The sequence below is a fragment of the Callithrix jacchus genome, chromosome X (assembly GCF_049354715.1).
Source record: "Callithrix jacchus isolate 240 chromosome X, calJac240_pri, whole genome shotgun sequence".
In the NCBI taxonomy this organism is placed as follows: domain Eukaryota; kingdom Metazoa; phylum Chordata; class Mammalia; order Primates; family Cebidae; genus Callithrix; species Callithrix jacchus.
Window position 1 is genome coordinate 63,151,054 of NC_133524.1, and position 14,927 is coordinate 63,165,980.

Sequence of the window (14,927 nt, forward strand, 5' to 3'; positions counted from 1 at the left end):
CCGTGTCTTTTTATACTTGGGAGTTTCCCCGTTCTGTGGGCAACAAAGTTCAGTCTGGAAATGCAGCACTGACTCACCGTTTGCGGATTCAACGCGGGCTCCAACCCTGGGTTGTTCTCACAGCGCCATCTTGAGTCCCCTCTCGTGTCAAGATTCTTTTATTATTTGTTTAACTTTAGATAACCTGATGACAATGTGCCTAGGTGGTAATCTTTTCATAATGAATTTCCCAGGTGTTCTTTGTGCTTCTTGTATTTGGATGTCTAGGTCTCTAGCAAGGCCAGGGAAGTTTTCCCCTATTATTACCCCAAATATGTTTTCCAATCTTTTACAATTGTCTTCTTCCTTGGGAAGACTGATTATTCTTATGTTTGGTTATTTAACATAATCCCAGACTTCTTGGAAGCTTTGTTCATATTTTCTTAATCTTTTTTCTTTGTCTTTGTTGGATTGGATTAATTTGAAGACCTTGTCTGAAGGCTCCAAATTTTTTTCTTCTACTTGTTCAATTCTATTGCTGAGACTTTGCAGAGCATTTTGCATTCCTGTAGGTGTATTCAATGTTTCCTAACGTTTTGATCATTTTTTTCTTTATGCTATCTATTTTCTTGAATATTTCTCCCTTCAATTCTTGTTGTGTTTATTTATATATTTATTATTTTCTTTCACTGCGCTTCACCTTTCTCTGGTGCCTCCCTGATTAGCTTAGTAACTAACCTCCTGAATTCTTTTTCAGGTAAACCAGGGATTTTTTTTTTTTTTTAGTTTAGATCCATTACTGGTGAGCTAGTGTGATTTTGGGGGAGTGTTAAATAACCTTGTTTTGTCATATTACCTGAGTTGGGTTTTTGGTTCCTTCTCATTTGGGTAGGCTCTGTCAGAGTGAAGGTCTAGGGCTAAGGGCTGTTCAGATTCTTTTGTCTCATAGGTTGTTCCCTTGATGTAGTGCTCTCCCTCCTTTTTTTTAATTAAAGGATGTGGCTTCCTGTGAGTTGATCTGCAGCAATTGTTATCTCTCTTTTGGGTCTAGCCATCCAGACAGTTTACCTGACTCCAGGCTGATAATGAAGGTTATCTGCACTGAGTCCTGTGATATGAACTGTGCATGGGTCTCTCAGCTGTGGATACCAGCACAGTATTTGAGGTGTCTCCAGAGTCCTGCAGGAGCAGTCCACTTCCTTCAGAGGATCGGTGGATCCTCTTGGGATTCCTGGTTTGTTTTTGCAGGATGCTGGATCTAAAATTTGTGATGCCAGCCTCTGCATGCTGCTCTGTCCATCTGAATCTGAGCTGCAATCTAGTCCTGTCTCCTGTCTGTCATCATGATCCTAGGAATCTTTTTTTTTTTTTTAATATTAAAAACAACAAAACACCCAACTTCTCTACTTTTTATATTTTTCTTCTTTTACTTTTAAAGCTGAAATTCGTCATTATAAAGTCAGGTCACACTGAAATCAGATGTGTGGCAAGAGTTTAGATATGGATAAGATTGAAAGTGTGGTCATCAGGGTTTGGATAGGATTTTGCTGGTAGTAGGATATGCTCCAGAAATAGTCAGACTTGAAGATCAGAGGGTTACAGGAATGTAGTCAGATTCAGGCCTTGGGTTGAAGACATAGGCAGGGGTGGTGGGAGGGAATTATTGTAGATCCTATGTGTTCTAACGTCAAGTCCTGGCTTCACCTGAATTGGTGGTTTTATGCAGAGTTTGGAGATGGAAATTAACATAAGAAGATTATATCTGCTCTTCTGTTGGTTACAGCTTCTTAAGACCCCTATTCTTTTCTTATGAATACCCTTTTCAGCTTATTATTGCTAAAGAAAGAATTTTCTCAAGGGAAACTTTATTACTTGTCCTAGGAGCCCTGAATGGGAACTCTCCTCCTCAACGGCAGGATGTGGACCATGAATTCTTCCTGCTCTTCAGTGTGATAGATGAGAATCTTAGCTGGCATCTTGATGAGAACATTGCCACTTACTGCTCAGATACTGCATCAGTGGACAAGGAAGATGAGACTTTTCAGGAAAGCAATAGGATGCATGGTGAGCAGGGAAAAGTTGGTCAGATTGTGACAGGGAACATTGTTGAAGGGTATCCACTGGGTCTAATGTTTGGTGGATGCTTTCACATACATAGTCCTTTTTAATTATCACAAGAACCAGGAGTAGTAGATGGATGGATCTTTCTTATTTTATGTATGAGGACACAGAGGCACCCAAGATTATACAGCGGATAAATGGCACAGCTAAAATTCCAACCCTCATCTCGCTTAGTGCATAGAATGTGCTGTTTCCATTAGGCTACCCTGCCTCATAATGTAGAATAGCACATAGGCTGGTGACAGCCTGTGGAATAGAACACAGGCAAAAGTTATATACTATATGTTCAATTACTTTGCTGGGGGTTGCCCACTGATACAATTAATTAATATTGATTTGTTTCAAAAAGGAAGAACCTAGCAAAATTATCCATTTTGTGGAGAAAAATGGTTTCTTTCAAGCTACCTTTCTTATATCCCCTGTCCAACACTGTGCTTATGTTTATAAGGGCATTGAACATATTAATTAAATTAAAAAGAAACTAAAGGCATAGAATCCCTGAGGCATGAATGGAGAACTGATTTTAGGAATATAAACAAGTCGATTTTGTTTTTGTTTCATTAAGGAAGTCATTTACTCGCCGTTGGTGACTGGGGTGTACTAAACACCAGATAGTCACAAAAGGAAGTGAAAATTCAGAAAGAAGATGTAAAGGATGGCTCAGACAGCTCAACTTTCTCTTGAGTTTTATACCAATTGATTAAAATAGCCATGCTAACTAGTGAGCCAACTTGACAATTGTCCTGTGGAAATTTTTAGAATAAAACCACCCTGAAAGAATAGCTTGCAAAATAACTCAGTTCCTTAGAGAGCTTCTTCACATTTCTGGTTTGGAATATTGGCTTTTAGCACTTAGTAGCTCTATGGCCTTAGGAAAGAAGTAACTTCACCTCTCTGAGCCTTGGTCTTCTCTCTCTCTCTCTCTCTCTTTTTTTTTTTAAATTAGATAAATAATATCTGACTAATTCTCAGGGATATTTTTGAGATTTAAAGAAGATAATACACATAGTTAACACAGTGTACTCTTTATAACCTCATTCAAATGTTATTTACTATTATTATTAAATAGTATGACTTCTTCCATTGGGCAGTCCTTTCCTAATTCTGATATTTTCTTTGGGTTTTCTTTTGCAGCAATCAATGGCTTTGTTTTCGGGAATTTACCAGAGCTGAACATGTGTGCACAGAAACGTGTGGCCTGGCACTTATTTGGCATGGGCAATGAAGTTGATGTCCATACAGCTTTTTTCCATGGACAGATGCTGACCACTCGTGGACACCGAACTGACGTGGCTCACATCTTTCCAGCTACCTTCGTGACTGCTGAGATGGTGCCCTGGGAACCTGGTACCTGGTTAGTTAGCTGTCAAGTGAACAGTCACTTTCGAGGTGAGATCCAACATTTCTTGCCCTAGGGGTGTAAGAGGGAGGTCTGATAATAGTCAAAGGAGGCTGGGCTTCTGGCCTGCAGTCATAAGTTAAGTCTTCCAGTTGAGGCATCTTGGGACAAAGGATAGCACACTAGATTAGAAGTCAGGGGACCCAAGTTTTTTCCTGAATCTGCTGGGAAACTTGCTGGGTAACCTTGCACACATCTCTCTGTGTTTAATCTTCTCCATCTTGAACATAATATGCTTTGGGGATGAATAGGAATTCTTTTAATAAGATTTTTATTGTTTGCTTAGAATTCTAAACAATTAAGACCTGGAGACATTTTCAACTTATTGAACAGGGAGTAAAGGAGAGGTTAGTTAAAAGACAGTAACATTTCCATAGGAGATCATGGTGTATTGTGGGTGCATAGTTACACTCTGGTTGAAATGAAATAACAGTAAGAGTGGAAGGTTTTGTTTTCAAAGGGAGAAACATTAAAGTACTGGCATTGAAGAGCAATGTATTGAGAAAAATCAGAGGCATCAGAAGGGAGGAAGAGCATATGAGGCCATGGAAAGAGCAGTAGATAATTGATTAGGTTTGAATTGTAGTCTTAGGTTTGTGAAAAATATTATAAGACTTCAGGCAAGTGCCTTTCCATTTCTAGGCCACATTTGCCACATCAGTAAAATGGGAAACTTGGTCTAAATAGTCTCCAAAATCCTCCTCAGCTTTCCTTTTTAAGAATTATTTGATATATGGTAGATTAGAAGGGTGTCAGAAAAATGATACGTGAGTATGTGAAGTGGATTAGACTAAGAGGAAAATAAATCTTGGGTGTTACGTTTGATACAATAGGGGCCAGTTACATGTGCTCCATTATCCAGGGTATGTCTTACCACCAAAGCTTTCTAGATAAAAGAATATAAATACGGATTAGGGTTAGAGATGCAGCATGATCGTGGAATAAGTATGGACCTTAAAGACAGACATGCTTGGATTCAAATCCTGGTTATATCACTTGTTTAGCCGCCTTTGATAAGTCATGTCACTTCTCTGAGCCTATTAGTAGCAGTAGTGATGTATACCTTGTAAAACTGTAATGAGATTTTAGAGAGAGAATGTGATTTTTGAATCTTAGAGAATAGGGAGATGATGTGACCAAGAGAGTAGATTTAAGAGAAGAAAATGAGCACTTAAGATGGGAGCTTAAGTCTCAACTCCACCTCTGACTAGCTGTGCAACTTCGGGCAAGTTATTTAACCTCTCTGATCTTTAGTTTTCTTCATCTGCAAAAGGGGACATTAAAAGTCTATTTCGTACAATGGTTGTGAAGATTGATAGAGGTAACATATATACTCCCTGGGACTGAAACTTTAGAAAATATGTAAAGCACCTGACACAGAGCCTAACATAATACATATTGAGAATGAATATTCTTTCCTCTTCCTTCGTCATATCTCAGATTTCTAATTTACAAATTTTATATCTCCCTGGGAAGTTGTGGTACTCTAATAAAATAATGTAGCTGAGTGAGCTTTATAAGTTGCTAAGCCAATATAAGACAGTACTATCCACTGCCATGCTGACTTAATATAGTATATTCCACATTTGAAAGCATTACTTAGAATCTACATTTTCCTGACAGTCCCAATTCTGAAGATTCATCTCCATGAATAGATTTTCTTTTATTTTGGGAGATTCCCAGTTTATAAATAATTAACCCCTATTTTAAATATGATGCTCCTACCAGCCCTGTGAGGTGGATTTTCCTATTCTCTCCTTTGGCAAAAGAGGAAAGCTCAGAATGAGGAAGTGACTTGCCTAAGGTCCTGCAGATAGTGGTTAAAGGTCGAGCTTGAACTCAGGTTTTCTTACTTCCATCTCTGTGATGTTGCTACAATGTGAGCCTTTATGCAGAGGCAGGAATGAGGATCTAGTATATGCCTCAGTGGTGGCATAAGCAAGTGGAGGTACTTGAATTTTACCTGGGCTCTCTCTCTCAGCCAGGTGCTTTAAGAGTGAGAGAAAGTGGCCCATTTTGGAGCAGGAGTAAAAAAAGTAGTGGAGAGTTGGAGGAGGAAATACTAGCAGAAGGAGAAAAGTGAGTTCTCTGGGTAAAAATCCTGTTGGATAGAATGGGGCCAGTTTTAATGTTCTTCCTTCAGATGGCATGCAGGCACTCTACAAGGTCAAGTCTTGCTCCACAACCCCTCCTGTGGACCTGCTCACAGGCAAAGTTCGACAGTACTTCATTGAGGCCCATGAGATTCAGTGGGACTATGGCCCGATGGGACATGATGGGAGTACTGGGAAGAGTTTGAGAGAGCCAGGCAGGTAAGAGGCAGTGGGCTCCCTCTCCTTACTTTTGTGCCATCTCCAAACACCTATTATCTTTTTCCCAGAAATCTCTCACTTTACTTGGGGATGCACGTCATTGTCTGGCTGGGGTTACATGACACAACTGTTAGCCAAGTTCTTGTGGCCCTCTAGAGAGCTTGCTCTTGGGGTGATAAAGGTAGCAAAGCTTTTTGTGACGTTATTCCATATCCCAGCAAAGGGTCCAAGCAGAGTTTCAAGTTGGTTCTACTATAATTCCTGACCATTATCATAATGGAAAGCCCAGTTGGGACCAGTTCCTGTATCAGTCGAAATAGCTTTTTTTCCCAGTATTAATTCACTTTACCCATTATTTACCTCCTTGCTTCTTCATTTCTTTTCTATAGTCCGAAAGAGGCATTTGAGTATGCATATAAAAAGCACTCTGAGAAATATAGGAAGTGAAGCAATCTGCCTTTTGGCTATTCCATGCTCATTCATTTGAAGGAATTTCTCCAAGTTCTCCTGCCTCATGCATGACCCAGATGTGGGCGAGATAGAGTAGGAGCTTCGTGCCCGACTCAGTTGCTGGGTCTTATGTCATACCACTCACTGGGCAATCAATTGTGAAAGGTCTTCCACAGAGAAGGCACTTGATAGATGACTAAGAGAGGGGTTGGGGGAAGATCCTTTATGGTTATACTAATAGCAGAAAATAATAGTTTAAATCTGCAGCTAACAGGAAAGTTGGTGTTTGAGTGTCAGCATAGATTCCAGGATCTCCAACTGGGCTTATTAATTTAGTGGGCTTTCATTTTAGAGTGAGACAAAAGATTATTAATACCTAAGGATGATTAAGAACACAGGTAAACTGTGAGTCTCTGGAGGGCAGAACTGGTTCCAGAGCCTAGAACTTACAAGCAAGAATATTCCAACTTACCCTAAAATAGAATTCCAATATTTTAAAATAAACAGGTAGGGAGATTGTCCCTTCTGGTTATGAGTTTCCTGTCTTTGGAAAGGCTCAAGCAGAAGCTGTATATAACTTACTAGTGGTGTCACCAAAGGAGATATCTTCACTGGTGGGAGTTAACTCAGATGAGCTCTGAGGTCCTTTCTAAACATAAACATTTGTAACTTGATGAGACGAAGGGCGAGATGGGAGTCTTTTTCTAATACCTAATAAAATCGTATCATGTTTTCCTTTTTATACATCAGTAACTCAGATAAGTTTTTCCAGAAGAGCTCCAGCCGAATTGGGGGCACTTACTGGAAAGTGCGATATGAAGCCTTTCAAGATGAAACATTCCAGGAGAAAATGCAGTTGGAAGAAGATAGGCATCTTGGAATCCTGGGTGAGGAATTTTTAACTTATGAAATTCATTGACTGGAGCCAGAAAAGTGAGGAGGACTTTGAAACTTGGGCCTGGACATGACTTAGGAGCACATTGTAGACCAGCATCTTCTAAAGTGAGTCTTGTGAGAAGATTGTTTTGTGAAAAAGGGTTAGAGTCTGAATGTGTTTGATAAAACACTAAGTTAAGCAGTTAAATAGTGCTTTTTTGCTACAGTATTTCTAAGAGCCTTAGATTTATTTTTGTTTATCATGAATCTCCAATTTTTTTCAGTGAATGTCTTCCAATACCACTGATATACAGTGCACACTTTTAGAATTCCTTCTCTAGAGGTATTCCTAAAGGGTTATACAAGGAAGTAAGACTGTCTAGGTTCTCAGCAATCTGGGGCCAGTAGCAGATTGGCATGACATGCAGACATGCTTGAAACAGGAAGCATGCAGAATAGGCTTAGAGTCTGAACTTGAAGAAGGTATCTAGAAGGGCTAAACCAAAGTTAGACGAGGTTTAGTAACATGATGGAACCAGAAAATAAAATAGGCAAGATGAAAAACACTTTGGAAATTAATATAATAGACCATACTCAGGATAGCTGTGTGCCAGTTGATTCTATCTCTAATAATGGACAATAAATCTTACATCAGTTGGATAGGGAGATATAATGATAAGAAATCCACCATAGGAGTGGTGAGTGTAAATTATTATTGGCTGGACTTCAGTATAGGTGCCCAGTCTTTGAGAAGAGGTGTAACATTAGATGTGGAAATTGAGTAGGAAACCAAACTAGAAACTCTGACCAAGGGTTAGAACTAGCATAAGTGCTCAGTTTTGGTACTTTTGATCTGCCTCAAAGGTGACCTAAGCTAGATTAGATGTGGTTGGCAGTGAAGTTCAGAAGAGTTTAGAAGTTGTGGCTCTATTTACCTACTACAGTGCCTGGATAGAAGATACAATAATACTCTTAGATAGTTCCACCAAGAGATGCAGCTATGGGATCTGGGACAATAAAGTAAGTGAAAATGAGATCGGGCCTGACAGTGGGATGAAAGAAAGTCCTGGCCGCTGGTCCTGGTTGAATGGCTAATCAACCATTTAAATTTGGGTAGATAAATTCCACCTCTCTCAGCTGAAATTTTCTCATCTGTAAATAAGAGTTAATTCCTGCCCTATATGCCATAAAATGATGTTTGACAATTGAGTAACATAATGGATTTTCTGGTGTTTTTTTATTACTGTAAATGTCAATACACTTGAAAGGGGTTGTTCTTATTATTACAAAGAAAAGACTTCTTTATCTTCTTCACTTTGACTTTCCTTTTCTTTCCCTCCTTCTTCCATATTCTTCCTCCATGTTCATCCCTTTAGTCATTCTCATTGTCTCTCCTTCCCATTTTCCAGGGCCAGTTATCCGGGCTGAGGTTGGTGACATCATTCAGGTGGTCTTCTACAACCGTGCCTCCAAGCCATTCAGCATGCAGCCCCATGGGGTGTTTTATGAGAAAGCCTATGAAGGCACTATGTACAATGATGGTGAGCCAGCAGGGTCTCTAGCAAATGTGGGCTCCAGGAGGTATCAAGTGTCTCCAGAAAACAAATAAATGGTGAATGGGGAGGGAGAAGTAGGCAGAATTAGTTTCCATATGTGAATGTTGTTGAATGAATGAATAATATAATAGCAAAACAGAGCTAGGCTTTACTAATAAAAGAAAATTTTAAAAAATATATTTAAATATAACAATTCTAAAAACAAGTGTATTATAGAACTTTGGAAAGCAGAAAATAACAAAATAAACATCATTTATAGATAAATTGTCATGTAACTTTTGATATAACTTTAAATATTTTTATGTGTTTATACAAGTCTGTATAGAGATATATGATCATATGGTTTGTACAGTTTTGCATCCTACTATTCTCACCATTGTATTGTGTTCGTTTTCCCATGTCATTATGTTACAAACATTTTAATGACTATGTGATACTTTATCTCAAGGATTTGTCATAATTTACTTACTTTATCCTTTGTTGCTTAGATACATAGGTTTTTTCAGTATTTTTGAATATCGTAAGTCAGGTTGCAATGAATGAATGCATACATCCTAGCTTGCATTTTGGATTACTATATCAGAAGAGAATCCTAAAAGTGACAGTATTGTGTAATTAATTTTTTACTTTCTCTAAGAATATTAATACATGCTAATTCTAGCCAAAATATAAAAGAAAAATTGAAAGCATAAATGGAAAAGTTGCAGGCAAATCTAGAATGAACATTCTATAAGGCAGCTGGTCTAGTCTCTTAAAAAAGTCAATACCATCAATAGGAGGATTAGAGACATAATATTCAAATGCAGTGTGCAAACGTTGAGTGAATCTGCTTGTAAAAAACAGCTTTAGGAGGCATTTTGGAGATAATTGCAAAATTCTTGGTATAGACTGGATAGTAGATGTTACTAGGGAATTTTGTTAGGTGTGATAATGGCATTATAGTGAAATATGAGATGCTTGCTGATATTTCAGCTATAAAATATCATGATGTTTACCTTCTACTTCCAAATGATTCAACAAAAGCAAACAAACAAAAACTGCATATATGTGTGTGTAGGTGTACATACACATAGATTAGATGAATTAAAGGTGGTGAAATTTTAGCAATAGACTCTAAGTGATAGGGTGATCATTGCACTATTTTTTAAAGTTTTCTGTATACTTGAAAATTTGAAGAGTAAGAAATAATGAATGAATAAGAAAAGATTTTTAAAAGTGGACAAAAATGTAGACAAAGCTATTTATTTAAAAGGTTCATATCCACAAGTAGAATAATATATGCAATAAATACTGAAAGGAATGTTCAACTTGAAATAATCACACAAGTATAAATCAAAACAACAGTGAGTTTTGTTGATGTTTTTGTTTGCCTACAAGACAGTTATCTTGACAAGATTAAAAAGATTTTCCCAGTGCTGATGAGGTTGTAAATTACAAACTAAATTATAACCCCTTGTTGTAAGCTATACTACAAATATTCTTCCATATGCTTCTTTGCACACTTTTATGAACATTTCTTCAGATTATATTTTTAAGATAAGGAATCGCTACACCAGAGGATACATACATTAAAATTTTTGGTACCTACACCCAAATTGCTCTCTGGAGAGATTTGCTGTATTATCAGTTTAGAGTTCTATTAGCAGTATCTGAGGAGGGCTCCTTTCCTTACAACCTCATCAGCACTGGGGAAATCTTTTATAATCTTGTCAAAATGACTGTCTTGTAGGGAAACAACAACATCAAAACTCATTGTTGTTTTGATTTACATTTGTTTGATTATTTTAGATTGAACATTCTTTTCAGTATTTATTCAATTTATATATATAAATTGCATTTTAGGTTCTGGGATACATGTAAGGAACATGCAGGATTGTTGCATAGGTACATACATGGCAATCTGGTTTGCTGCCTCCGTCCTCATCACCTATATCTGGCATTTCTCCCCATGTTATCCTTCCTCAACTCCCTACCCCAAACTGTCCCTCCCCTAGACCCCCCCAACAGACCTCAGTGTGTGATGCTCCCCTCACTGTGTCCATGTGCTCTCATTGTTCAACATCCACCTATGAGTGAGAACATGCGGTGTTTGATTTTCTGTTCTTGTGTCACTTTGCTGAGAATGTGGGTTTCCAGGTTCATCCATGTCCCTACAAAGTACTTGAACTTATCGTCTTTTTATGGCTGCATAGTATTCCATGGTGTATATGTGCCACATTTTCTCTGTCCAGTCTATCATCAATGGGCATTTGGGTTGGTTCCAGCTCTTTGCTATTGTAAACAGTGCTGCAATGAATATTCTTGTGCATGTGTTCTTATAATAGAATGATTTATAATCCTTTGGATATATACCTAGTAATAGGATTGCTGGGTCAAGTGGAATTTCTATTTCTAGGTCCTTGAGGAATCACCACACTGTCTTCTACAATGGTTGAACTAATTTACACTCCCACCAACAGTGTAAAAGTGTTCCTATTTCTCCACATCCTCTCCAGCATCTGTTGTCTCTAGATTTTCTAATCGCGATTCTAACTGGCATGAGATGGTATCTCAATGTAGCTTTGATTTGAATTTCTCTAATGACCAGGGATGATGAGCATTTTATCATATGTTTGTTGGCCTCGTATATGTCTTCTTCTGAAAAGTGTCTGTTCATATTCTTTGCCCACTTTTGAATGGGTTTGCTGCCCGTTTTTTTTTAAATTTCTTTTAAATCTGTTTTAGTTCTTTGTAGATTTTGGATATAAGTCCTTTGTTAGATGGGTAGATTGCAAACATTTTTTCAAATTTTGTCTACATTTAAAAAAAAATATTATTCCCTTTTACACTTACCCTCTTTATATGTGAGGGTGTAGGGTAGGTGCCATTTAAACCATTTCTTACCATCATGCATTTTTATGATTTGCAAAATCTTTGCTAACCTAACTTGTAAAAAAAGTTATCTAGCTATTTTCAATTGTACTTCTTTGATTACTGATGGCATGAAAATTTGAAAAAGTGTGTGCATTGCTTGGCCATGTTTAGTTTCCATTTTAGAAATTACAGCCTTAAAAATCAATAAATCCAAGAGCTGGTTTTTTGAAAAGATCAACGAAATAGACAGACCACTAGCCAGACTGATTTAAAAAAAAAAGAGAGAACAACCAAATAGATGCAATAAAAAATAATAAAGGGGAAATCACCACAGATTCCACAGAAATTCAAACCATCTTCAGAGAATATTACAAACAACTCTATGCACATAAACTAATAAACCTGGAAGACATGGATAAATTCCTGGACACCTGCGTTCTCCCAAGCCTAAACCAGGAGGAAGCTGAAACTATAACTAGACCAATAACAAGGTCTGAAGTCGAGGCAGCAATTAAGAGCATACCTCACAAAAAAAGCCCAGGTCCAGATGGGTTCACAGCCGAATTCTACCGGACACACAAAGAGGTTCTGGTACCATTCCTTCTGAAACTATTCCAAATAATCCAAAAAGAGGGAATTCTTCCCAAATCATTTTATGAGACCAACATCATCCTGATACCAAAACCCGGCAGAGACCCAACAAGAAAAGAAAACTTCAGGCCAATATCCATGATGAACATAGATGCAAAAATCTTCAATAAAATATTGGCAAGCCGATTGCAACAGCAAATCAAAAAACTTATTCATCATGATCAAGTAGGATTCATCCCGGGGATGCAAGGCTGGTTCAACATACGCAAGTCTATCAACGTAATTCACCACATAAACAGAACCAAAAACAAAAACCACATGATTATCTCAATTGACGCAGAGAAGGCATTTGACAAAATTCAACAGCTCTTTATGCTAAAAACCCTCAATAAACTCGGTATTGATGGAACATATCTCAAAGTAATAAAAGCTATTTACGACAAACCAACAGCCAATATCATACTAAATGGGCAAAAACTGGAAGTATTCCCTTTGAAATCCAGCACTAGACAAGGATGCCCTCTTTCACCACTCCTATTCAATATAGTACTGGAAGTTCTAGCCAGAGCAATCAGGCAAGAAAAAGAAATAAAGTGTATTCAAATAAGAAAGGTGAAAGCCAAATTGTCTCTATTTGCAGGCAACATGATAGTATACCTAGAAGACCTCATCGCCTCAGCCCAAAAACTCCTGAAACTGAGAAGCAACTTCAGCAAAGTCTCAGGATATAAAATCAATGTGCAAAAATCACAAGCATTCGTCTACACCAATAACAGACTTAAAGAAAGCCAAATCAAGAACGAACTGCCATTCACAATTGCTACAAAAAGAATAAAATACCTAGGAATACAACTCACAAGGAACGTAAGAAACCTCTTCAAGGAAAACTACAAACCACTGCTCAACGAAATAAGAGAGGACACAAACAGATGGAGAAACATTCCATGTTCATGGGTAGGAAGAATCAATATCGTGAAAATGGCTATACTGCCCAAAGTAATTTACCCATTCAATGCTATCCCCATCAAGCTACCATTGACTTTCTTCACAGAACTGGAAAAAACCACCATGAACTTCATATGGAACCAAAAGAGAGCCCGCATAGCCAAGTCAATTCTAAGAAAAGAGAACACCGTGGGAGGCATCACACTACCGGACTTCAAAGTATACTACAAGGCTACAGTAATCAAAACAGCATGGTACTGGTACCAAAACAGAGATATAGACCAATGGAAAAGAACAGAGGCATTGGAGGCAACCCAATATATCTACAACCATACAATCTTTGATAAACCTGACAAAAACAAGCAATGGGGAAAGGATTCCCTATTTAATAAATGGTGTTGGGATAACTGGCTAACCATATGCAGAAAGTAGAAACTGGACCCCTTCCTGACACCTTACACTAAAATTAACTCCAGATGGGTTAAAGACTTAAACATAAGACCTGGCACCATAAAAACCCTAGAGGAAAATCTAGGCAAACCCATTCAGGACATAGGAGTAGGCAAGGACTTCATGAACAAAACACCAAAAGCAGTGGTAACAAAAGCCAAAATAGACAATGGGACCTAATGAAACTCCACAGCTTCTGCACGGCAAAAGAAACAGTCACTAGAATGAATCGGCAACCAACGGAATGGGAAAAAATTTTTGCAGTGTACCCATCTGACAAAGGGCTGATATCCAGAATTTACAAAGAACTCAAACAGATTTACAGGAAAAGAACAAACAAGCCCATTCAAAAACGGGCAAGGGATATGAACAGACACTTTACAAAAGAAGACATACATGAGGCCAACAAACATAAGAAAAAATGCTCATCATCACTAGTCATTAGAGATATGCAAATCAAAACCTCATTGAGATACCATCTCACGCCAGTTAGAATGGCGATCATTAAAAAATCTGGAGACAACAGATGCTGGAGAGGATGTGGAGGAATAGGAACACTTTTACACTGTTGGTGGGAGTGTAAATTAGTTCAACCATTGTGGAAGACAGTGTGGTGATTCCTCAAGGCCTTAGAAATAGAAATTCCATTTGAGCCAGCAATCCCATTACTGGGTATATATCCAAAAATCTATAAATCATTCTATTATAAGGACACATGCACACAAATGTTCATTACAGCACTGTTTACAATAGCAAAGACCTGGAACCAACGCAAATGCCCATCCACGATAGACTGGATTGGGAAAATGTGGCACATATACACCATGGAATATTATGCAGAAATCAAAAAGGATTAGTTTGTGTCCTTTGTAGGGACATGGATGAATTTGGAGAACATCATTCTCAACAAACTGACACAAGAACAGAAAATAAAATACCACATATTCTCACTCATAGGCGGGTGATGAAAAAAAGAACACATGGACACAGAGAAGGGAGTACTACACACTGGGGTCTACTGGGTGGAATAGGGGAGGGACAGCGGGGAGGGGATGGGGGCAGGGATAGCCTGGGGGGAAATGCCAAATGTGGGTGAAGGGGAAGACGGCAGCAAAACACACTGCCATGTGTGTACCTATGCAACTATCTTGCATGATCTGCACATGTACCCCAAAACCTAAAATGCATTAAAAAAAAAGAAAAAGAAATTACAACCTTAGTGTTATATGTATATACATATATATATGCCCATATATACACATACATACATACATAACATATACACATCCACATATACAGAGTACATATTGAAAGGAAAAAAATTAAATAATCACAGCTGTTTAAAAATGAAATGAGCTATAATGGCGGATAGTGAGTCTCCCATCATTGCACAGT

General features: G+C 38.0%; 1 protein-coding gene across 16 annotated transcripts in view; it reads left to right on the top strand.

Moving 5' to 3' along the window:
- Nucleotides 1-14,927, top strand: part of HEPH (hephaestin) — a 128,558-nt gene that overhangs the window by 21,444 nt on the left and 92,187 nt on the right. For 13 of the 16 annotated variants that reach the window (XM_054251436.2, XM_078362753.1, XM_002762951.7 and 10 more), the window contains exons 5-9: nt 1,861-2,043; nt 3,235-3,489; nt 5,643-5,811; nt 7,012-7,148; nt 8,547-8,678. In XM_054251436.2, the coding sequence (XP_054107411.2) occupies nt 1,861-2,043; nt 3,235-3,489; nt 5,643-5,811; nt 7,012-7,148; nt 8,547-8,678 (876 nt within the window). The remainder of the gene's footprint in view (nt 1-1,860; nt 2,044-3,234; nt 3,490-5,642; nt 5,812-7,011; nt 7,149-8,546; nt 8,679-14,927) is intronic. The other 3 variants (XM_078362757.1, XM_078362758.1, XM_078362761.1) reach the window with 1 other exon arrangement.